This window comes from Callithrix jacchus, chromosome 4, assembly GCF_049354715.1.
Source record: "Callithrix jacchus isolate 240 chromosome 4, calJac240_pri, whole genome shotgun sequence".
Taxonomy (NCBI): Eukaryota; Metazoa; Chordata; class Mammalia; order Primates; family Cebidae; genus Callithrix; species Callithrix jacchus.
The window spans coordinates 50,268,056-50,292,650 of NC_133505.1; the positions used below are offsets into that span (position 1 = coordinate 50,268,056).

The following is a 24,595-nucleotide window of genomic DNA, read 5'->3' on the forward strand; positions in this document are numbered from 1 at the left end:
GAGATGAAAGGTTTTGCTATGTCGCCCAGACTCATCTTGAACTCCTGAGCTTAAGTGAACCTCTTGCTTCGGCCTCCCTAAGTGCTGGGATTACAGGTATAAGCCACCAAACCCAGCCTCCTTTTAAAAAAACAAAATTTTTTTTTTTGAGACAGAGTCTCGCTCTGTCATCAGGCTGGAGCGCAGTGGCACGATCTCTGGTCACTGTGATCTCCGCCTCCAGGTTTCAAGTGATTTCTCCTGCCTTGTCCTCCGGAGTAGCTGTGACTACAGGTGTGTGCCACCACGCCTAGCTAATTTTCTATTTTTAATAGAGACAGGGTTTCTCTATGTTGGTCAGGCTGGTCTTGAATTCCTGACCTTAGGTGATCTGTCTGCCTTGGCCTCCCAAAGTGCTGGGATTATAGGCATGAGCCACCACGCCCAGCCCTAAAAAATATTTTTAAAGTTCAGGCATGGTGGCTCACACCTGTAATCCCAACACTTTGGGAGGCTAAGGCAGGCAGATCCCTTGAGGTCAGACCAGCCTGGCCAACCTGGTAAAACCCCATCTCTACAAAAAATACAAAAATTAGCCTGGCATAGTGCACACCTGTAGTCCCAGCTACTTTGGGGCTGAGGCAGGAGAATCGCTTGAACCTGGGAGGCAGAGGTTGCATTGCACTGAGATCCTGCCACTGTTCTCCAGCCTGGGCAACAGAGTGAGACCCTTTCTCAATTACATATATATATATATATATATATATATATATATATATATATATATATATATTTTTTTTTTTAGAGATGGGGGTCTCACTATAGTGCAGGCCGGTCTCAAACTTCTAGCTTCATGTGATCCTCCCACCTTGGCCTCCCAAGTTGCTGGGATTACAAGAAGGAGCCACCACATCTGGCTTCCTTTTAAACTTTCTTTAAAGTTCTCTCTTCCCTAAACTTAAGGTGTTAATGCTTGCCAGTTAGTCACCTCATCATCAGAAGAATATAAGTTCACGTGGGCATGGGCTGTATCTGTCCTCCCTGCTGCTCCGTCCCCAGCACCCAGCACAGTGCCTGGCATGTTAGCAGGCTTTCCATAAATATGTGTTGGTTATGAATAGGAGACAGGGTCTGATGAATATTTTTTAAAAAGAAAAAATTAAGCCAGGCATGGTGGCTCACACTTGTCATCCCAGCACTTTGGGAGGCTAAGGCGGCAAGTCACCTGAGGTCAGGAGTTCAATATCAGCCCAGCCAACATGGTGAAACACCATCTCTACTAAAAATACAAAAATTAGCTGGGCGTGGTTGTGGGTGCCTGTAATCCCAGCTGAAGCAGGAGAATCACTTGAACCCGGGAGGCGGAGGCTGCAGTGAGCCAAGATCGAGCACTGTACTCCAGTCTGGGTGAAAGAGCAAGACTCAAAAAAAAAAGAAAATTAAAAAACAAAAGTATGTGTTGGGTGAGTGGTGAGTGAATGACCGTACCTGGTCTGAGCCACACCTCCTCACGATCCACAGTGTGCTGGGTGCACCCCACATGCAGGTGCACATCCTGCCGCTCCATAGCCCGGAAAGTATAGTCGCCCCACCTTCCCTGACCACCCCAACCTAGCCCTCCCACCTCACTTCTCTCCTCTGCTTCTCTCCTCCCAGCAGCACAGTCCTTCCCCTCCCAACTGCCCTCCCACCCAGCTAACTGCTAAGCCCACACTGCCCTCTTGGTCCCCAGGTCCTCCTCATGCTCATGGTCCACCTCTTCAGGAAGCTTCCCCACACCGCTTATTACTATGACAACCGTAACAAAGCTAAGCTTGGACTCTGTGCCAAGTACCCATTGAATGCTTTATGTATGTTTTCCTACTGAACTCCTAGCAACACTATGGGGTAAGTCATTAGTTCCTTTTACTAGATGAGGAAACAGGTTCAGAGAGGTTGAGTGAGCTGTCTGAGGTCACATAGCTACCAAACGGCAGAGGCACATGCCCCATAATCCTGTCTGGTGTGATCCTCATTCTCCCCAACTAAGACTGCAAGCTTTGAGGAGTCACAGCCTTTTTTTTTTTGAGATGGGGTTTTGCTCTGTTGCCCAGGCCGGAGTGTAGTGGAGTGATCTTGGCTCACTGCAGCCTCCAACTCCTGGATTCAAGCAATTCTCCCACCTCAGCCTCCCAAGTAGCTGGAATTACAGGGATGCACCACCACACCTGGCTAATTTTTGCATTTTTAGTAGAGACAGGGTTTCACCATGTTGGCCAGGCTGGTCTTGAACTCCTGACCTCAGGTGATCCACTCACCCTGGCCACCCACAGTGCTGAGATTATAGGCATGAGCCACCATACCTGGCCGAGTCAGAGCTTTGTCTGGACTCAGCCCACACAACCCAGATTTTGTATCCTGGGCTCACTGTGTCCAGTGTTTGGGAAATCAAAGCCACTATACCTGTGTGATTGTACATTGTGTCCCCCCCCAACTCCCATGAATAAAAAATGATATGTTCCTCAAACTATTTAATTCCAGGGACAGTAGCTCATTGGGGAAAGTGGCCACACCAGCCCATTGGACCAGAGAGACAAGGAGCTTCAAAGGATCGCTGGTAACTCTTCCCTACCACACACCCCTCAGCCTGATGTCCTGCACCCCACCTGCCACTGCTGCTCCCACCTCCTCCCCAGCCCCCCAGATGCAGTACACAACTCTCTCCAGCCCAGGCAGCACACAGTCAAGATGAACAATTTAATTACAATTTACATTTATTTTCCCCAGAGGACCAGAGCCCCCAATTCTCCATCTCATCACCCCACACACTTTTTCTGGGTCGCTGTTACCTAAAGGGCAAGGAGGCCAGGTTGAAGGGGGGGCAGGTGGAGGGAGGCAACATGGAGGGACCCCCAAAGAATCATGTCTCTCCAGCTAAGGGGGTAGGGTGCAGGGAGAAGAAGACAGCTGTGGACACTCCCCGTCATCAGCAGGGCTAAGGATTCCCTGCCTCCCCATTAACTCAGTCATTATACTGATGATCCCTTCTTTAAGGGATCACTTTTAATCGAGCCTAATGACAACCTACACTTGGAGTGCAGGTGATGCTCTCACTTGCCTGTGTCACTCATCCAGCTCCTCTTCATAGGCAGCTCTGCAAGGAGTGACCGTCTCTGGAGAAAATGGATCCCAGAGAGACCCAGAAAGGGATTCACCTGGTGAAGCAAGACAAGTGACAAGGACGGGCGCGGTGGCTCACACCCGTAATTCCAGCACTTTTTGAGGCTGAGGCAGGTGGATCACCTGAGGTCAGAAGTTCAAGACCAGCCTGATCAACATGGTGAAACTCCATCAGGTGTGGTTGGTGCACTAGTCCCAGCTACTTGGGAGGCTGAGGCATGAGAATTGCTTGAACCCAGGAGGCAGAGGTTGCAGTGAGCTGAGATCGTGCCATTGCACTCTAGCCTAGGTGTCAGAGAGAGACTCTGTCTCAAAACAAACAAACAAAAAGACAAATGACGAGAAGACCTCCTTGTCAGGGTGGCTCACAGAACCAAGTTCTTGGAAGCACCTGGCTGAGGGCCCCTGGTACTCCAGCCTCATGATCCACCCCCAGTGGAGACCCTCCTCCCAGACCCTTCTCTCAGACACCCTCAGCCAACTGATTGCCTCTAAATTCCGGAACAGACTCTGATCATCAAGAAGAAATGTCACCTGAATTAATGACAGTTTGGAGTCTGGTTTAACAAGCCAAGGACTCCAACGGGGGGGGGGGGCGGTGTTGGGGGTGAGGAATGCTGCAGTTGTTTTAAGTGGAGACCTGGTGATTTCAGGTCAGGGTCAGCTTTGGTCCCAAGAGCCAAGAGGGCCAGTAAAATGATAATTCAGACATTATACTCCTGCTGACTTGGGCACTCAGTTCTGGGTCAAACTAGAACACAAAACAGTAGACACCTAGCGTTGCTGGACAGAACCATGCTCAGGCCTGGGTGCAGTGGCTCACACCTGTAATCCCAGCACTTTGGGAGGCTGAGGCGGGCGGATCACCTGAGGACAGGAGTTTGAGACCAGCCTGACCAACATAGAGAAACCCTGTTCTACTAAAAATACAAAATTAGCTGAGCGTGGTGGCACATGCCTGTAATCCCAGCTACTCAGGAGGCTAAGGCAGGGGAATCACTTGAATCTGGGAGACAGAGGTTGCAGTGAGCTGAGATCGAGCCATTGCACTCTAGCCTGGGCAATAAGAATGAAACTTTGCCTCAAAACAAAAACAAAAACCAACCACATGTTCAGGTAAAAATAACATCTGCCACTTACTAAGCACCTACTATGGGCCAGTCGCCATGGTGCATGCTGGGTCAACATTCTCTTGTTTGATCCTCACGGCAATTCCATCAGGGAGAAACTGTTATTATCCCTGTGTGACAGATGGGGAAACTGGGGCACGAGTCAAGTTGCTAGGAAGTGGTGATGCCAAGTTTCAAAGTTCAGCACCCTTGGCAGAGAGACTGGACTTAGCCGTGCTTTGATCCAGGAGCAGAATTAGGATGCAATGGGAAGAACTGTAGGGACTTCCTAAGACTTGAGCTGAGGGAGGGCTTGTCAGGAAGTGAGCTCCCTGTCCTGGAAATGTGTGAGCAAACACTAGATAAACATCTTCAGGAATCCTGTTGCAGAAATCCCTGGATGGTCCTAGCTTAGCTGCCCTACAAGCTCTGAGATTCTATCTTGGACCCTGTGAACTATACAGAGCCCTGAAGGGCTCACACAGGCCCTTCCCACCCTTGCCTCAGCCCTCCTTATACCTTTCTGGAGGCCCAAGGGTGCCTCATTGTAAGCCCCCCACCACGAGTAGGATGCCCCTTGAAGATATTGGACAGAGGGCACCACAGAGCTCAGGGAGCCTAAGCTCTGAAGGCCTCCAGTGAGGCTGATTTGCTCTCCAGAGAGGCAGGCAGGGGAAAGGGCAATCAAGCCTCTCCTTGCATACCTGCCCGGCCCCTCCCATTGATACAACCAGGAGCCATTTCTAAGGAAATGAGAGTAGAGGGGCAGAGTTGGGAGGTGGGCATAGGGCAGGCTCCACGGGAGAGCAGGTTCACCCTGTAGTTAACTGAGAAAGGTACTGGCTTGGATTTCAGGATTCCTGAACTGGAGCACTGGAATGTGATCCCCGGCTGAGACTCAACCCAGGAAGAAGCACCCAACAGTCTCCCTGCAGCCCACCTAAGGAACAAAGCTCCTTTGGGCCAGGCTGAAAGCAGAGGGTGGAGGAGACACACGACTGGCCTCCAGCCCCGGCCCAAGCCACTCATTAACTTCATGGCCCGAGGCAAATTACTTCACCTCTTGGCCTGTTTCCTCCTCTGTACAGCAGTGATAACATCCTGCCAGTGAGACCTGATAAATATTCGACAAGGTCCTGTGGAAAGCTGACTGTGTTTATACCCTTGTAACGTGCTATTATTACCCAGGGGGGCCCTTGGGGAGGGCCCCTCCTGGTCTGACCTGAAATGTCACTCCCAGACAGGATGCTGGATCCTGTCCTTTCCTGAGGGCAGCCCAGGGGTGGGTAGGGCCTGTTTCTAAAGAAGAGAACCCAGCACTCAGCAAACATGCATTGATGCTGGTGATGATCTTTGGGTGATGATGGTGATGGAAACTGATGCCATCTGTGCACCACACCCTGATGGCAGGGCGGGTTCAAACACTGGGGCGGCGGTTACCCTCCTGGGCATCGCTTCCACCCACCCCTTCCCGCCAGGAAAGCTGTCCACTCACCCCGCCCTACCCTCAAGGGAAAATTCCTGTAGTAGACCTCGTGGGCCAGAGGCAGTGACCAGAGGGGACAGGAAAGGTTGGGGGCCACACTGAGCTGGAAGTCAACTCCTTGGACACCTCCAAGCCCCACAAATATACTTATCAAAGCAATTGTAACTTGCTCTAGGGAGACCCCAGGGGTTAGGCCAGGATCTGGTGACCCAGAGAATGACAATAACTGCCTCTTCTTGATTCGTTCAGCAAATCAACAGCCTGGGGGACTGAAGAGTTGTGACTTCTAAGGGAACAGTTGGGTTGTTAATACAGCTTGCAGAAGTCTTCTCTATTTCCAAAGTGGTGTCATGTTTATCACTGGCTACTTCTCATACCAGCTCTATGTCTTTCAGATGCAAAAACTGAGCCCATTTGGATAACCAAATGCTTAAGGTAGCAGAGATAATGACCAAGGCAGGACTAGACCCTGGGTCTCTTAGAGATAATGACCAAGTCAGGACTTGACCCTAGGTCTCTTAAGCCAGCCTCTGGCTACCGCACTGTAGCATCTGTCCATTGTTAAGGCAGAGCCTGCACTGACCCATGAGTCATTAGCATGGCCAGGACCCCTAAGCCCAGTCTCAGTATAGCCATACCTGCCCCCCATATCCACCTTCCTGTTTGGAGACACCCACCTCCCCTATTGTGGAGGTCACGAGTAGTAGTAGGCGTAAGTGTATGAGAACATCCAAACAGCAGAATCGAGCTGATTGGATAAGCTGCAGAGAGAAGATGGCATTTCCCTACAACAGTGTGGAAAACTGCAATGAATCCAGCCTGCAGCAGCTGGCCCCTCTGCTCCAGAGATCAAAAGGATGTGAGGGGGAGAAGAGTGTGGTGCCAATTCTGGGGTTGTGGCAGCTGCCCCCTTGAGCTCTGTTGGGCCCCACTCGAAGGACCTCTCACATCCTGTTGTGGCCAGTCGTCACCGTCCATTTCACTGACAGAAAGTGACACCTGCGGTTGGCGTGGTCTGGAAGCTTTTCAGTCCAATCCCCACTCAGGGGAGGTGGGCTTGAGGAAATGAGGCCCAGGCGGTGGTGTCCTGGACAGTAGGCAGAGGGATCTGGGTGGTGTGTCTTGCCTGGGCTTCTTTCCTTGGTGAGGATAGAGGCCAGGTCTGCTTGCTCCACAGGACAGGGAGCTGTGGCACAAACAGTGACAAGGCTTTTCCCCCGAGGTTGGACAAACACAGCTCTCATTCTTCACCAGGGCCCTGAGTGACTTATAACAGAAGCAGGATTTCCTTTAGATGAACCGCAACTGGGGTTTCAGATAGAAATGGAGTGTTGGAGGAAAGGAGGCCAGCAAGAGAAGGAAGAGGAGAGAGGCAGCCTCGAGACAGAGAAACGAGCTCCTGGAACAAATCAGCACTGGGGCGGGTGTGCAGCACAGCCCTGCTGGACCCTGGGCTTCCATGCAGGTGTTCCAATGTGGTGGCTCTGTGAGCGCCCAGCCTTGTGGCTGGGTGGAGGCATCCTAACAGTCCATTCCTGAGGGGACATTCTCTAGGAAAGACACTTAGCAAGCCAGATTATCTAGTTACACATTACACTATGTTTTTTTCATTTTGCTATAATCCTAGGATTTTAATAAAGTCCTATTTAAAGGTCTAGTCTTGACTCAGCCATGCTGGGGGCAACTAAGGAGGATCCAGGGTCAACCTCTGAGCCAAGGTGGTAAAGTGCCCTTGGGGCCTGCCTAGTGGCAGGGATGTCGGTGAGGGCTCCCGGAGAAGGTGAAGGTGTGTCTCTTCCATAGCTGTGTCCACTCCACTGCACTCCCTTCGTGTTGCTTGCCTCAGAGGTCTGGGTCTCTACCTCATTAGGGCAGTCCTCACAGACCCCCTCTTGACTTCCAGGACTCCAGCCATCCCACCACTTCCCGTCAACAGAGCATCCATCCCTGGCAACTTTAAGCTCAGGGCTTTTTGGAGCAGAAAAATAAATGACTGGCCAGGCGCAGTGGCTCACACCTGTAATCCCAGTACTTTGGGAGGCCAGGCAATCACCTGAGGTCAGGAGTTTGAGACCAGCCTGGCTAACATGGCAAAAGCCCATCACTACTAAAAATGCAACAGTTAGCTGGGCATGGTGTCAGGGGCCTATAATCCCAGCTATTCAGGAGGCTGAGGTGAGAGAATCACTTGAACTTGTGGTGCAGAGGTTGCAGTGAGCTGAGAATATATCACTGTACTCCAGCCTGGGTGATAAGAGCAAAACCCCATCTTGGAAAAAAAAAAAAAGATCACAGACTTGTCACAAAAACCGTAACTGCCCCAAATTTCCCAGAATGATGCCCTTACCTCGATTAGGTCTGCCCTTTGTCCACCCTAGGACCAAACCAGAAAAGATTCCCTGAGAAGATGATATCCACAGGACCAGAATTTAAAAATAATTATATTAATAATAAATATGTTAAATTACATTTAAAACAATAAATAGAAAAATAAACTGATAAATAAAATTAACAGGTACAAAATGTTTCAAAATTCCAACCAAAAAACACACACACAAACAGTCGGCAGACAAGACAAATGGACAGAACGGGAGGGCGCTAAACGCAGTCACAGAAACCCTTCACAGTTGACGTCATGGCTCCCTCCTCGCCTGGTCACCCTTCTCTCCCCAGCTTGGAGACAGACCAGGAGACTCAGTGCCTGATATCTCTGGGCACTCCAGCCAGCACAGGGAAGCATCTGGTCTCACCTCCATGCCTTCCGCAAAGCAACCCTGAACCCTGGGGAGGGTGGGTTCAGTGGGCAGGAGTGTGAGGCAGAGGCTGGACTGTGGTGGGGCAGAGGGTGGTGAGGACCAGGACATCCCTACAGAGGCAGGTCGGTGCTGTTGTGCCGGGTTTTCCTGGCGGTGCCATCGTCTCGGGGCAGAGCTCTCTGCAGGTTGGACATGGCCACGGTCTTTTTGAGGTCAATCACGGCGTAGGAGTCTGAGCTTCGGGCAGGGTGGGTAGTGGGCATGGGGGCTTGGGGGCTCGAGGGGTTCTGGGGCCCCTTAGGGCGGTCTCCACCCCAGCCCTTTAGCTCCACTTGGATGTAGTTAAGCTGCCTTGGGGGCTCAGGGCCCGGCCGGCGGAAATCAAAGTTGAAGACCCTTGGGGAGCCACGGCGGCGGGTTAGTGGCACAGGAAAGCTGCCGTGGCTGCGAATGGTGGCCCGGGTGCTGGTGGGCTTCTGCAGTGGGGTCTCGTCCTCCTCACCATCAGGGAAGCCATTGGAGGAGGGTGTGAGCCCATCCCTCGAGTCCCCATCATCCCCAGCCTCCCCTCCCAGCTGCTGGGCTTGGCTCTCCCATACAGGGGGTAGCGGGGGCAGGTTCTCATAGTGCAGCAGGGCGGCCCGGCGGTGGGCAAGGCCATTCCAGCCCGGCTCCTCTGGGCTCAGTCTCCAGCCGGCCCCTCGCCGCAGTCCGCTGCTGACATTCTCATAGGTGCACTTGGGCTGGGCTGGGCACTCGGAAGGGGCCTCATTGTTATTATTGTGGTGGGGGGCGTCATGCAGGCTGGGACAGAGGCCTTGGCACTTCACCATGTGCCGCCGAGCAGGGGTTGGGCCCAACACAAACTTCACCTGGCCCGGCTGTAAGAACACCTGTGGGTCCCGTTGGTCAGGGCCCCGCGCCTGCGGGAGGAAGGGCACTTGACCCTCAGGCAGGGGCTGCAGGCAGTGGCGGCCCCTGCGGTGGTCATCTTCACTGGCCGGTGTGTTGACATAGGTGTGGGACTGGGGAGAGAGTCCAAGTGAGGCAGGTGGGTCCCAGGGCAGGGGGAAAAGAGAACAGAAGGGACAGGATGAGAGAAGAGAAACACATGGAAAAAGAGCTGGAGTTTCTTCTTCCTTGTTCTCCAAACCTTCCAAGGAAGCTGTTCCCTTTTGGGGACAGGAAGGGACCCTAACAATGTTCTTCCCCTTCCCATGATCCTCACTGGGAGGAGGTGACCATATTTCCTATCTCTCATCCCCACCCAGACCAACAGGGCAGGGGCTGGCCAGCTGCATGCTCACCTGCTCATCGGGGGCAATGAGGGCATGGGTGGACTCTTCCCCAAGCGATGGGTGCCGCAGGCTGCTCGTTGAGAGCCGCCGGGGAGCTGAGAATCGTGGGCCCTCTCCAGGGCAGCCATTGGAGAAGCTGGAGACAGTGTAGCCTAGAGCTGGGCACAGGAGAGACAAGCCCAGGGGAGGGGAACTTAAGCCATCTGACAACCAGCTGCAGCTGTGTGTGCGGATCCCGGAGTGATGTTCTCAGGGCCTCACAGCGGTTAAACCCCTGAGCCACCAGCCCCCCATTATCCTTCACTTCTCCTCTGCTCTTCAAACCCTGCCCTTCCCTCAAGCTCACCTTGAAGAACACCTCACCACTGTCTCCATCATAGGCTCACCCAAAATGGTTAAAGCACAGCTTGTTGTCACAGGACCATCCCTTTGCTTCATTCTAGGTCTGCCAGGAAGGTTCAGGGAAGCTCCTCAAAAACAGAGACTGCTTCCATTTCTCCTGTGCCCGATGGGCCACCCCAGGGAACACACAACAGCAAGCAGGTGCCTGGTCTGAACTCCATGACTAAACAAGCAGAAATTGTAGGACCTCTCCAGAATACTGTCACGGCCAGAGATGCCTGCCCCAGCAGCAAGGAAGGTATATGGGGATGACCCAGTAGACAGAGGAAGGAAGCAAAAAAGCCCTAGACTGCTGTTTCTATGGAAACCCAGTCTTCCTGTCTGCTCCCCAACCATCAGTCGATACAAGGCCCAGGACTCAACAGCCTCAGCTTGAGTCACCTAGCCCAGCCCGGGACTTATCGATTCTCAAGAATGGTTCTAACCATGGACAACTGTCCTGGAAGGCTAGCTCACCCCTAACCTGCAAGCTTGACTCATCCCTCCAAGACTTGGGCTTCCTGGGCCTGGGCATGTGTGTGTGTGTGTGTGTACACTGGGGTCTCCTCACCATTGGGCGGCTGGGGGGCTCGAGGGAGGTCAAGCTCAGTGGGGTGGCTATTGCGAGTGATGATGACAGGCTCTTCCATCACGTTGATGCTGTTGCACTGCATCAGATCCTGAAGGAGGTTGAAGATTTCCTCAGCCCGAGAACACTTAAATGCAAATATTCCTGGAGAAGGAGGGGAAGAAATGAGGCTCCCCAGACCCTTGGCCCAACAGGGAAGGACCAGAGGAACTCAGCAGATGCATAATGTGCAGGAAATGTCCCTGAACACCAGTCCCAGGCCTGCAGGGGTAGGAGAGCCTCTCCTCATTGAGCATTCTTTCTTTTTCTTCTTTTTTTTTATTTTTTTTGAGACATAGTTTTGCCCTTGTTGCCTAGGTTGGAGTACAAAGGTGCAATCTCGGCTCACTGCAACCTCCATCTCATGGGTTCGAATGATTCTCCTACCTCAGCCTCTCAAGTAGCTGGGATTACAGGTCCCCGCCACCATGCTCACCTAATTTTTTGTATTTCTAGTAGAGATGGGGTTTCACCATGTTGGTCAGGCTGGTCTCAAACTCCTGACCTCAGATACAGGGGTCACAAGAAGAGAATCAAAACCAAGACAGAGGCCAGGTATGGTGGTTCATGCCTGTAATTCCAGCACTTTGGGAGGCTGAGGAGGGTGGGTCACCTAAGGTCAGGAGTTCAAGACCAGCCTGGCCAACATGGTGAAACCCCATCTCTACTAAGAATACAAAAAATTAGCTAGGCGTGGTGGTGGGTGCCTGTAATCCCAGCTACTTGGAAGGCTGAGGCAGGAGAATCACTTGAACCTGGGAGGTGGCGGTTGCAGTGAGCCAAGATTGTGCCACTACACTCCAGCCTGGGTGACAGAGCAAGACTCTGTCTCAAAAAAAATAAATAAATAAAACAAAAACCAAGGTGGAAAGGACAGTATTAGATGAGTGAACATTCCATCTCACATGCTCTCCCCATCTTCCTCTGCCTACCAACCCCTGCTCCCCAGAGTGCCAGCTGTCAGATCGCTGATGACAAGAGGGTCTACCCTGTTCCCTGCTTGTTCATTTATTAGCCTAGTGTATGGCCAGGAAGCAAATGTCTACTGTATATAGGTCCCTGACCTCATAAACTCTGGCGAGGGATGGAAGAAAAGATGGGTAGATGAGCTACAGGTAAATATGGCAAGGCAATCACATGGCTCCTCAATGCAGCCAGCTTTACACACCTTCCAGCTGCAACACTGCAACTCAAAGTCCCAGGAACAGCACGACTGGGCTGAGCGGCTGTGAATCAGGGGACTCAAAGATGCTCTTGGGGTTATTGGGCCAGCCTGGAATCCTACACTCCCCTCTGTAACAGGGGGACCTGGGACAGGCTACGTGGGGTGTGCCTGTGCATATACCCACAATTGAAACACAATTAGGCTGGGGAACAGGACAACTGTAATTTACACAAATAGGATCGGGAGGAAATAGGGAAGAAAAAGATCTACTCTGGCAAGATATGATGAGAAGCAGAAAAGACTGGGAAAGCCTGGAATCACAGAGAACCCTGTGTTGGGGCCTAGGGTAGCCCCTCTGGGAAACCAAATGTAGATCAAACATCACCAGGAACAAAGATGCCTGCTCACCCAGCACCCCTGCCTCTGCCTCATGAACTCCAAGGGTAAGATGCACAGAGGGGAGTCTCCTCCAGCAAACATGACCTCAGAGGCTCACTGTTTTGTTGGCAGCCTCATCAGAGAAACTTGTTTATTCCACCTCTGCACAGTCATAATCCCAAACTGCACTGAACACAGTCCCATGCAGGATTCCTTTTGCATCGCTTAAGTCTGGAGAGTAAGAGATAAACCCAGACCATGCCACCCCTTCAGAGAGCTGTGGCTGGCTCTAGCCTTGATCTCATGGAATAACCTACACCTGACCTCTGACTGCAGGGAGAATACATCACACTCTACTGCCCACAGATGATGGGGACAACATTAACCTCTTGAGGGCTAATTTGTACATTAAGAACCCTGGAGTCCTGCATAAGCCCCTATCCCAGGGTGGAGCAAGGCCTGGTACTCACCCTGGCCTGTCTGACATCTGCGGCCACTCTCAAATGAGAAGAGGTTGGAGTCGTAGCCATAGCGGCGCAGGCAGAGGTAGGGCCAGCGGACGGCCTCACGCCGATGCAGGTGCAGCACCAGCTCACTCTGCGTCAGTTCCATCACCCCAGAGCCCAGCTCCACTCCCTCGTCATCCACATTTGTTACCTGGAGAGGACAGACAGAAGGGTCAATGAGTGAGTCCAACAGGTGTTTGCACGGGTCGCTGAGCCACTGGGAGACAATCTGATGCAGGACAAGAGGTGGGGAACCAAAGGTTGCATCTGACTATCACAGACTCTACTGAATGCCACATAATTGTATGAAGCAGTGCCATGGACCTACGACAGTTCTCTGTGGCAAATCCCACTTCTCTGGGGCTCGGTTTTGTCATATGGACAGTAAGGGAAGAGGTAGTTTACCTCCAAGGTCCGTTGGTTAGATAACAAATGTTAGATGACCTCAGACAGCCCATGGCTTAGGATACAAGGCCCAGATGTTAATGGGGAAAGTATTCCACCGTAAATTTAAAATCTTGAGACTGGGCACCCTGATCTAGGAAAGTCAAACCCAAGGCAGAAATAATACATATCTTCTCTACAATAGTATGTCCTTGCTGAGGGCTCCCTCTTCTGGTGGACAGGAGAAACATGTGTTTCCACATGCCCCAGTGGCTCCCTCCACAGAGAGGTGGGGCGGGGGAGGGCACAGGTCCACTGGGTCGGCCCTCAGCTCCCCACAGCAAACAGCAAATACTGATGTCATACTTACTGTGTGCTAAGCACTATTTTATTTTTATTTTTATTTTTGAGACAGAGTCTCGCTCTGTCACTCAAGCTGGAGTGTAGTGGTACAATCTTGGTTCAATGCCACCTCCATCTCCAGAGTTCAAGTGATTCTCCTGCCTCAGCCTCCCAAGTAGCTGGGATTACAGGCGTGTGCCACCACACTGGGCTAATTTTTATATTTTTAGCAGAGATGGGGTTTCACCATGTTGGTCAGGCTGTCTTGAACCCCTGACCTCAGGCAATCTGCCCGCCTCGGCCTCCCAAAGTGCTGGGATTACAGGCGTGAGCCACCGTGCCTGGCCACTAAGCACTATTTTAAATACATTACATACATTAATTCACAAATACAGACTTTTGTTTTCTATCAAAAAAAGGGATATATAAAGTTTAAAAAATACACTGACAACAGTTCCAAAAGCACCATTATGGCATTTCTTCATTCTTGGTAATATCAAGAGCCATGAAAACAGCAGTGGTCTGGGCCTCTTTTCCTCAGGCTACTTGAGAGGGCATGAGCTCAAGAAGTCTCTAAAAGCCTATAACCTCAGCCTAGCATTTCATTTGAATTAGAGAGGCTGAGGAAACTCCATTAAACGGTGTCTGCACCCAAGAGGCCATGTTGGGAATGCAGGAGAGGAGAGGGATCTGGGTACCTTGAACTTGGTGGGGTGGTTGTCCGGAACGCTGTCTCTGTACAGGCAGCTGCAGCAGCTCCCCATGGTGTCAGAGCAGCCAGCCTGCCCTAGGAAAAGCATAAGGGATATGCAGGTCACTAACTTCTGATTCAAAAAACCCTGCTCTGGGGAACTCTGGCAGAAGCACCTCACTGTGATCACCCACTCTGTCCAAGAGACTGTGTGACACAGACCCTCCCTCAAGGACTTCACACTCTCAATCCAGGACCAGACACACATTGGATAAACATTAATCCAAGTTAGAATGTGTTAAGGATGAATGCTGATGGGGGGGCTGGAGAGAGCTTTTCAGAGGTAACATTTGATCTGGACCTTGAGAAGTATGTAGGATTCTGACCCATGTAATGACAAGGAAGGGAGGGACATAGGCAGGAAGAAAAGTAGGGGCCCAGAAGAAGTGATCTGCAGCAGATGGAGGTGGGTGCCATCCCGAGGCCCTTATTTGGATTCAGCAAAGAAACTGTCACTTGGGGGTCTCAGACACTTTGGCCTATACCTGTCTCTTTTTTCCTCCCTGTTTACCTCATCCATTCCACATCATCCAAGTTCTCTCTTCTCTCTTACCAACATCCCAATATCCAGGGCAAATTTATCTTTTGATGTCCTCTTCAAATGAGTTGTTACACTGTGATCATAAAGATATATTCAGAAGATGGAACATTTAAAAGAGTGCATAATTTTAATAACCTCAATTGGATAAAATGCTGGGTTTGCTTCCCTTTGTCTGAAGGGGAGACCAGAGGCCTTACTATTTGGCTCTTCCCTCCAGGATTCTGGTACTTGGATTATACATCACAATAGTCAGGCCTGTGCCTAGAATGAAGAGGACACCACCCAGGCTTGAATGATGGAAGAGAACAAGAAATGCATGGAACAATATCGAGCAGAAGTTTTAAGGGGTGGCAACTTGTCACAAAAAAATGAGTCTATAGGATTAGCTATCCTTCTGGAACTCCTGCTGAATGGTAAAGCCTTAAACAACCAGGTGACCTGTACCCTCTGTTTGTCCCAACTTGGGAAACACCATAAAACTGACTCCTATACATAGCTCTTACCTCACCCAGGCCATCGGGGAGCTGACCATGGGAGGGGCATGGGGAAGGATTCCCACTTTATTCCCTCCGTCCTTGGTGGGCTGTCATGGCAAACAGTCTGCAGAGAAGTTCACCCGGATCCCTCTGGGATACACCTGGGGCTCACCTAGCATAGGAAACAGAGACACTGGTTAATAGAAACCTATCATCACCCCCAACTGTTAACGAAACTGACCTGGCAGTTCATCCTACCTGGATATCTGTTCCAGCCCTAACGGGACAAAAACACTAATGAAGGAAGGAAGTAAAATCAAGGGCAAAGAGAACACAAACTCCAAGCCCCATGGGCCCTGAAAGGGACAGACTCACAGAGCATCAATGAGTTTGAAGTCTAAGGCGACCCAAGGCCTTGTAAGTCACTTTAGATCTCCCTTTGAGTCCTGTTACGACAAACACCAAAACTACCACCTTACCTTTGCAGAGCACTTTAACTCCACAAAGAGCTTTCTCAAAAGGACACTGGGATATAGTGGAAAGAGCACTGGTTTAATATTCAGGAAATCAATATTCCAGTCAGTTTGTTGCTACTAAGTATCTGGGAGACTTAGGTCAACACTCCCCCAACTCCCAGCCAAGGCCTTAGTTTTGGGGACAACTGTCCATAAACTGTGGAGCTTCTAACCTAAGTAACTTCCAGAGGAAAAATGTAAGACAAACATCACTAAAATGGACATGCTCCTCTTTCAAGACGGGCTGATTTAATTTCGAATTTGGAAGCTTGATAGATTTTCTGCTCCCCAAGTTCTAAAAGGCCTAATTTTAACATAAATGTTAACCGTAGCCAAAATTTCAGGGCATCTGAGCCCAAGTTAGACAAGTCAACAAGCCAAGTCTCTGCAGACTCTGGACATCCACATTCCCACTCTGGAGAAACAATACTTCCCAGGGCCCCTTGCACCCTGCATCCTTGGACAACTTCCAGGTAAAAGGACCCCATCTCCTTGGTCTGGATTATTCTCTGGAAGGAAGAAGCAGGCTCAGGGAGGTGTGCACAGACTAAAGACAGGTCACCGGGAAAGTTCTGGGGCTGGAGCCACCAACAAGGGCGGGGCGGGGGCACTGAAACCAAGCACTCTAGGGTGCAAGATCGGGAAGGGGTTGCATTTCCCTATCACCATCTCTTTTCTTTAAGATATCAGGACGTATCAGCCCACTGAGGAAGGACTGCATTGGGTGGAAAGGGGGAGAGGGCTCTGGTCTGGGATAGGTATGGATCAGGGGCAGGGGTTAGAGAGGGTGTTGGGGCTGAAAACGTTTGAGGAGGTTTTGGGAAACACGAGCAAGAATTTTGGATGTGGGCATTTTGGATAGTGCAAGGAGAATGGGGATATGAGGAATCCCAGAAATTTCCAGGCAGTGGAAGCATTTGGGGACACCCAAGAGAGAATGGTGGGCATAGCAGGAGATTTGTTGAATGAGTGAGGGGGTTCTGAGGGCTTCAGAAGACGCGATGGTGTGTCCAGGGTGGAGAGGGTTGAGGTAGGGTTTGGAGAGCCTAAGGCTGCAGGACAGGCTGCAGGACTGTCAAGGAGAATTTCTAGACGCCCGTAAGGAATGGGGAGGTCGGGGTGCGCGCCGCCCCCGGATCCCCGCCCCCAACCCCAGTGCTCCGCCACCCTCCCGCCCGGGGCTTCCTAGGGAGGGAGTGGAGACTGCGGCGCGGCGCGACGCGGCCTCGGTGAAGCCGCTTCGTCCCCGCCCCGCCGCGCCCCGACTCACATCGCCCCGCGGCCCAGGCGGCGCCGGGCCCCGCTCCCGGGTGCCGCTGCAGCAGCAGCCGCCGCCCGCCCGGAGCTAAGGTCTCCCCGCCCCGCCCCGCCGCCGCGGGGTCGGAGGTCACCGGCAGCACCAACGAGACGCTGCAGGCGGGCGGACCCGAGCGGGGGCGACCGGCGTGCAGCCTAGAAGGTCCCTTTGGAGGACTTTGCTGTCGGGAAAAGGGAGCATGCGCAGACGCCAGAGGGCGCTGCTGGCCAGGGACTGAGCAAGCCCGGAGGAGACAGGGCGGAGCCTGCGCCGGGGGCGGGGCGCAGAAGTGGTGCTGGGGGAACCAAAGTTTAGGGTGCTCGGGGGATCGGAACGGGGAAGGAGGGGTGAGCGAGAAACGAAGGGAAGGGGAAAGGGTCTGAAGAGACCTGAAGGGAGAAGGGCAGGCCGAGGACCCCGGAAGAGGGCTAAGAGGAGAAGGGACCAGGGGGACCACTGGGGACAAGGAAGAGAGAAGTGAAGGGAAACACGCGGAAGGGCGGGGCTGGGAGACCTGAAGGAGAGTTCGGGGGGACCTGGGAACTGCGGAGAGACAGAGCTGCGGGCCCGGTGAGGCGTTTCCATTCAGCGAGTGGTTGAGAACCCAATGTAAACGCGGCTCCCGCCGTCTGCTGGATACCCACCGGGCGCTGTCCGGGCCTGATGGCCCTGCACCTGCATGGCGGAGGTCGTGGAGCCCGCACATTTCCACTCTGAAATCCCACAAGTGTGTGTGTGTGTGTGTTTTCCAATCTGCAGCTCCAGGAGATCCCACAAGTGTGTGTATGTGTGTGTGTTTTCTCCAATCTGCAGCTCCAGGCCCCTCACTGAGCCGCCCCTCTCCACCAGCCGGATACGAGACGGGGGAGCGGCGGGGGCCACTGGGGCGTGGGAGAGGAAGGTCCGCACTATTACGGCAGGCGGGGGCGGGCACTGAGGCCTTGGGGTGGGGACCGGGTAAGGGGCCGGAAAGCAGAGTCGGTCCAGAACTGCCCGGAACGCGGCGCACAGCGAGGGTGAGACCCCAGCGGAGTCCTCGTCCCCTCCCCTAAAATCCCAGCAGCCAGGCTGCGAATACCAGCGGACTCGGGAAACACACCGCGTCCCAGCCCCGGAGGTGGGACCGCCAAGTTCTAGAAAAACTTTGGGCATCTATCGAGAGGGCACTTGGCAGGACTGGGCACTTCCCTTCCTTCTCCCTCCCATTGTCCCCAGAAATCTTCCCATCCCACCACCTTCCCATGCCCTAAGGCCTCTCAGGCTCTCCCTTCAGGGCAGTGGGGGTTGGGGATGTCCAGCCCCTGAGCCCTCTTGCACCTGCGCGGAGGCAAGACAAGGGGTTCAGTTCTGTCCCTTATCTGAAATGGGAGGGGGAAGGGAATTATGGAAAGAATCCAGCCGGCCTGTTAGTAAGGGTGTTCCAGTGCTAGGTGGAAGTGGAGTTTGGCGGCCTTTTGGGGAAATGGAAAGGTGAGGAGTAGAGGCCTGATTTCTGAGTGTTGTTTCAGTGTTGGACAATTCCATTCAAACTAGAGCTAAAATTAAAGAGGCTGCAAGTCCCCTTCAGGGGCCCCAGATACCCCCTCCTTTCTTGCTGCCTGAAACAGGGGCAGTGCTGTCAGGCGAAGTGGCTACTCCTGGTGTGAACAGCCCAATCCTGGCCGCCTTCCACAGGAAACCTGACCTGAGGGACAGAAGAGGAAGGAAGCAGGTGGGTGTGAAGCCAGGAAGGAGGAAAGGGTGGCACAGGACATTTGAAGTTGGGGGTTGGGGGATGGTGCTAAGGGTTCAGTGCTGCGAAGCAATATTAACTGTTATGGTCCAAACCCTCACCTCAACCCCAATACTGAGTCTTACAGAGGGCAGGGATTTGATGATGACCCTCCTGTGCCCAGCTACTTTCAGCATCTATCCCAGCTGTCATAGGCCAGCTCCCCCTAAGGCTTCCCTTAAGCCTTAGGTGTTATCTTGGGCAAGTTAGTTAACTTGTTTGTTTCAACTATCAAGAGGACTAAAAGAGATTACCTCATAAGATTATTGTGAGGATAGACTATATTATATAATATTCTAGAAGAGTCCTTGGCACAGAATGAATAGCATAAATGTTTGCTCTGGTTATTTTTTCCCCCGAGTTTGTGTATATCTGTCTGGAGCTCTGGTCCCATTCTACTTGGTTTCATCTCTGTCTTACTCACTATGAGCTCCTTGAGGGCAGGGCTCAGCTCTTCTCTACATTAATAGTCACTTCTTAACCTCAAGATATTGTGGTCATATCAGAACTTGCCGAGAGGAAAGCTGAAGAGATGCACTTAGATTATCCCGTGCAATTGCTGCTATAGATAAAAGTGCAAGGTGTTCCTCTGACCTTGAGGAATTTATAGCCTAGATTAGGAGTCGAGAGAGATGCAGGGAGCAGAGAAAAACATTAGGTGCTAAATCTTGGGGCACTTCTTGCTTCAGGAGCTCAGGAAAGTTATGGTCACAGAAGCTGAGAAGGGCTTCCTGATAAGGGGATCCTTTAACCAGGCCCAAGCCTATATAGCTGGAAAAACTGGGTCCACTGTACGAAGTTGTGGAGAAGGAGGCTCACTGGGACTGTGGGTACACGGTGAGAGATGGTGGGAGGTAAGGCTGATGAGGTGAGGAGAGAAGGGCCAGCCTGCCTAAAGGCCCACCAGAAAGGCAAAGTGCCCTCTCCTTCTACTGTCCTCCTCTTACCTCCATCCCAATCTTGGGAGACCCCAGAATTTGAACTTCAGAAATTCTGGAGCCAAAAGACCTGACCTCAAGACCTGGCTCTGCCACTTACTAGCTGTTTGACCTTGGGCATGCTACTCACGCTCTGATCCGCAGTTGGGCCATCTGTAAGATGAGGACAGTGCTACCTAAGTCACTGGGTATTGGGAAGACTGAGGGAAATAGTATCTATAAAGCACTTAACACTTCCTAGCATATTGTAACGGCCTAATACATGGAGGGGTTCTTATTGTTTTGGGGTAGCCTTTGCCACCAATGTCAGTGCAGAACTCTGGATGGCCCCGCCAAGAGGACAGCCCCAACCCCCAGGAGCCAGGTCCACCAGCCAACTCAAACAGCGACTCAGGCTACCTGCCGGGCAGGGACCCTGAGGATACCTCTGCTCAGGTAGTAGAGTTTTGCCCTTCCTGAGACCAACATGACCTCTATCCTGTGGAGTGCTCCCCTTTTCCACCAACCCTGAGGTAGTTTGACTTCGTGCCTAATCTTTTGTTGCCTTTTTTCTTTTCAGGAATTCCTATCTCTGCACCTGCTTAGAACATCAGGTTTTAACTTTAAACGCATTCACATTAATATTCATTACCTCTCCTAGGGGGTCTGTGTTCTCAAAGCAGACTCTAGGAGCTTTGGCCTCAAGGAATGACGGGGGTGGTTTTAAGCATAAGAAGGGAAGCTGTTTTGGGGTGTGAGGTCTCCTCAGCCTCCCTCAAGGAAGACCATAGATGCAGGCATCCAAGGCTATCCTTGCGCTCAGTGAGAATCTGGAAGGAGGACCCTCCCAAATTGAGGGCATGCTTAGAAGCTGCTCTAGATTGGAGAAGAGGTGGCAATGACAAGGAGGAAAGACAGAGAAAGGAAAGAAAAACCTAGTTTCACTCCTCCCCATCTTCCATGTCTCCTCAGGGTCCTGCGGTTCTGAGCCTGGGTCCCCTTTGCCTGGATACCAACCAAGCCCCCAACTGGACTGGGCTTCAGACCCTCCTGCAGCAACTCCCTCCACAGGACATTGATGTGGGTCTCCTCTCCCCATCTTCCCTCTCTTGCCTCCTCTTCCCCCTCCCTTTTCTTACTGTGGGAAGAACATTAGTCCAGAAGTTAGGGGATATAGATTTAAGACCCAGCTATGCCACTGGCTGGGGGTGACTCTCCCCCTGAGTTTTCACATTGGCAATAACAATAGCAATAGCGGGTGCAATAACATTTCTGCCCACCACAATGCTTCATTCAAGAGCGAATGAGAAAATGGACATGAAGAACTTTTGAAACAGATAATGGAATGTACAATGTAGAGAGTATGGTTGTTACGTATTTATTGGGGCTCTACATGTGCCCAGCCTAAAGACTTACAATTCAACTGGGGAGGCCAGACAGGAATATATGAAATAATTTGAGGAAATATAAGCATGGGAACTGATACTGAGCTCTAGCTCATTGGGAGCAAAGACCTAATGGTGACAGGGCTATGTGCTGTGGGCCTGTCAGGACCTGATTGATGACCATTCCTGGGGGAGGGGCAGGGGGAGACTGAGGGGGCTTCCCCCGCCCCCGAGATGGAGTTTCGCTCATTACCCAGGCTGGAGTGGAATGGCGCGATCTCTGCTCACTGCAACCTCCGCCTCCTGGGTTCAGGCAATTCTCCTGCCTCAGCCTCCCAAGTAGCTGGGATTACAGGCACACGCCACCATGCCCAGCTAACTTTTTGTATTTTTAGTAGAAACGGGGTTTCACCATGTTGATCAGGATGGTCTTGATCTCTTGACCTCGTGATCAACCCGCCTCGGCCTCCCAAAGTGCTGGGATTACAGGTGTGAGCCACTGCACCCAGCCCAAAGTGGCCTTTCATGAGCTCCTTTCCTTCTTCTATTTGCCCTTCAATGCCATTATCTCTGGCATCTCCCTGAGGTTCTACAACCTTTCTCTGACCTAGCAGCCAAGTCTTTTTTCCTCCAACCAATGCTCCATCTTGCCTGCTGGGGCTCTCCCAGTCATTGCAGAGGACTGTTTCTGCAGGAGCGCTACTGCCTGGCCCTTGGGGAGGAGGAGCTGGCTGAGCTGCGGCTCTTCTGTGCCAGGCGGAAGCAGGAGGCCCTGGGACAGGGGGTGGCCCGCCTGCTACTTCCCAAGCTTAAAGGACACACCTGTGAGAAGGTACGTAGTACCCCTCCCCCCAGGTTCTCCTTCCTCCACTCTTTGCCCTCTTATTTCTGCAGAAGGCACTAGCTTCTGGGACTCTGGTTGGGAAACAGGAAAAACAGAAACCAAGTTTGGGAGCTCTTGGTATAGGCTGCAGTGGATGTGGGCTTGCTAGGGTATGGTGAGAACAGGTTGGGATTGGATTAGAAGATCAAGGAGGGAAGTTAGGTTGGTAGTGCCTCCTCCGACCACCTCAGCACCTCCCCTCCCACAGTGCAGGGAGCTGCTGAAGCCAGGGGAGTACGGAGTGTTTGCAGCCCGGGCAGGTGAACAGCGCTGCTGGCACCAGCCCTGCTTTGCCTGCCAGGCCTGTGGCCAGGCCCTGATAAACCTCATCTACTTCTACCATGATGGACAACTCTACTGCGGCCGTCATCACGCAGAGTTGCTGCGCCCGCGCTGCCCAGCTTGTGACCAGGTACAAAAGAACTGGGGGTCTCCCCAGGGTCCAGAGTGGCAGGATACAAAGGGACACTCTCCTGGGCCACAGGTTCTCCCAGTATCAGGGAGCGGGGAGAACTAGTAACCAGCCTGGGACTACCAAGTTCCCTGTGTTCTGACTTGAGCTCTGGGCATGTGGGGCCCACGGCCTTTCTTGTGCCCCCATTGCAATCAGAGTCCCTCAAATGTTCTTGGACTCAGAAAATTTCTCTAGAGCAGGGACTCTTGGACAGATGCTCATAAGTATATGCCAAGTGCCCAGTGCTGTGCCTCATCATGCTAGAAATTCCCTTAAGGCCAGCATAAAAGGAAGCCTGGAGCCCTGGGTTGGGAGTCCAGACCCCCAGGTCGAACTTTGGATTGTGCCACTTGCTAGCTGGCATCCTGGCTAAGCCAATCAGTCCTCCCTGTGTCCAAGAGTGGCTGAGTGGATCAAATGGGAATGTTTGTAGACGTGCTTTAGCGTTCTGGGTATAAGGCGTGGTTACTGGATGAATGAATGAGTGAATGAATGAATGAATGAATCGTTCCCCTCTCCCTCTCCCAGCTGATCTTCTCTCGGCACTGCACCGAGGCAGAGGGACGACACTGGCATGAGAACCACTTCTGTTGCCAGGACTGCGCCGGGCCCCTGGGCGGGGGACGTTATGCACTGCCTGGGGGAAGCCCCTGCTGCCCCAGCTGCTTCAAGAACCGCTACTCGGATGCAGGCTGGAGCTCGGCCGGGGCACTGGAAGGGCAGGCGTTCCTTGGTAAGGCAGAGGATGCAGGTCAAAGTGGGAGGGGGCTTGGGCTGGGCTGTGGGGGTTCTCCCGGGCTGGGACCCTTGTCCCGGTCCCACGCCGTCCCGTCCCTCCAGCAGCGCCCGCGGCCTCCCACCGCACCCCCCATACCCGAGCCTTGGGGCCCGCAGCTCTCACCGCGCGTCCCTGGCTGGAGCGTTCCAAGGGCCTCTCGAACCCACCCCGCACCGCGGTCGGGCTTGCGGCGCCGCAATCCCTCCCAGGCACGGGACGCGGCCGCCCTCTGGTGGGTGGAGGCGGGGGACCCAGGAGAGGACTCTCGGCAGCGGCGCACACGGCCTAGGGGCGGGGAGGGGCGGGGCGGGAGGCTGGGCCTCACCCCGGATAGCTGCGGTGGTGGTCTAGCCAGGCTCTGGAAGGGAGATTCCGCGCTCTGAGACCAGCGTTTCCGAACCGGCCAGGAACAGGGGAGGCTGGACCCGACCGAACTGAAGGAAGGGACCAAACCTCGCTGACCTCTGTGACCCTCTCCCGAACACTCCTCGCTGCTGCCGGCTGTTCCAGCCTGCAAACTCGGACCGGGCTGCCTGGATCCAGTCCCCAGCAGAAAAGCCGACCTGGGGACAAAGCGGAGGCACCCAAAGGGCAGGAGCAATGCCTCCTGAAGACTCCTCGTCATCCCAAGGACACTCCTTTCCCCACCTACTCCTCTTCTTCTGACTCGGAACCTGAAGGCTTTTTCTTAGGCGAGCGCCTTCCCCTGTCCTGGAAGACCCCCGGAAACCTCCAAGCAGAGGACAGCAACGCCTCTAAGAAGCACTGCACCGTGTGCTAGAGGTGCAGCTCAGAGAAGGGGTGTGAATGGAGGGAAAGAGGTCTGTAGAGCGGGAGAACAAGGCTATCCTCCCCCTAGAAAAATCCGAGAGTGAGACGCAGTCATGCGCACGCCCGCGAGAGGCGGCGAGGTGACAAGTTTGGAGTGTACTCCCTTCAGCACTGCGTGTTCTAGGACTTCTGGTGGAGACCTTTTTGGCAAAACCCATTGTCCAAAGCTACACTTCCCTTGCTGAGATAGCCTCCACCCCCACCTCCACAGGCTGGGACAGCCCCGTCCCTACCATCCTCCTCCTGAGCCAATTAAATGATCACAGCACGCGTGACGGTTACCGGCTGGAGCGCCGGAGGTGGGACGGGGAGCAGGGGACCGTAGAGCTGGGCCGCGCTCCTCCCCTCGTAGAGTTGGTGGACGCGCAGCAGGGGGCCGTCCCTCTCTTCCGTTATCGGAATAAGCGAACAGCGTCCCCTGCAGG

At 52.9% G+C, this 24,595-nt stretch overlaps 2 protein-coding genes and 1 long non-coding RNA gene across 13 annotated transcripts; 1 reads left to right on the top strand and 2 right to left on the bottom strand.

Moving 5' to 3' along the window:
* Positions 1–2,714: 2,714 nt before the first annotated feature.
* LOC144582143 (uncharacterized) lies at positions 2,715–8,150 on the bottom strand. The gene is made up of 3 exons (XR_013534211.1): positions 8,081–8,150; positions 3,262–3,423; positions 2,715–3,173 (listed from the first exon to the last, which is right to left on the bottom strand). It is a non-coding gene; the product is annotated as an uncharacterized LOC144582143 (long non-coding RNA).
* Positions 8,149–24,564, bottom strand: FRS3 (fibroblast growth factor receptor substrate 3). 4 transcript variants are annotated; one of them, XM_008994415.5, is made up of 8 exons: positions 17,125–17,217; positions 15,367–15,511; positions 14,876–14,936; positions 14,270–14,358; positions 12,810–12,996; positions 10,740–10,901; positions 9,797–9,945; positions 8,149–9,514 (listed from the first exon to the last, which is right to left on the bottom strand). In XM_008994415.5, exons 4-8 carry the CDS (start codon positions 14,333–14,335, stop codon positions 8,600–8,602), a joined length of 1,479 nt encoding a protein of 492 aa, XP_008992663.1. In that variant the 5' UTR covers positions 14,336–14,358; positions 14,876–14,936; positions 15,367–15,511; positions 17,125–17,217; the 3' UTR covers positions 8,149–8,599. The 4 variants fall into 4 exon arrangements, with proteins under 4 accessions (XP_008992663.1, XP_078225270.1, XP_035151511.1 ...); XM_078369144.1 differs by lacking the exon at positions 17,125–17,217 and adding an exon at positions 15,061–15,124 and having other exon boundaries at positions 15,367–15,516; XM_035295620.3 differs by lacking the exons at positions 14,876–14,936; positions 17,125–17,217 and adding an exon at positions 23,463–24,564.
* PRICKLE4 (prickle planar cell polarity protein 4) lies at positions 17,435–24,535 on the top strand. 8 transcript variants are annotated; one of them, XM_078369146.1, is made up of 8 exons: positions 17,435–18,621; positions 18,759–18,862; positions 20,152–20,295; positions 20,812–20,919; positions 21,919–22,056; positions 22,316–22,519; positions 23,090–23,294; positions 23,747–24,535. In XM_078369146.1, the coding sequence occupies exons 3-8, from the start codon at positions 20,164–20,166 to the stop codon at positions 24,118–24,120; spliced, it is 1,161 nt and encodes a 386-aa protein (XP_078225272.1). In that variant the 5' UTR covers positions 17,435–18,621; positions 18,759–18,862; positions 20,152–20,163; the 3' UTR covers positions 24,121–24,535. The 8 variants fall into 8 exon arrangements, with proteins under 8 accessions (XP_078225272.1, XP_078225273.1, XP_035151516.2 ...); XM_078369147.1 differs by having other exon boundaries at positions 17,435–18,268; XM_078369148.1 differs by having other exon boundaries at positions 18,087–18,167.
* Positions 24,565–24,595: the final 31 nt, after the last annotated feature.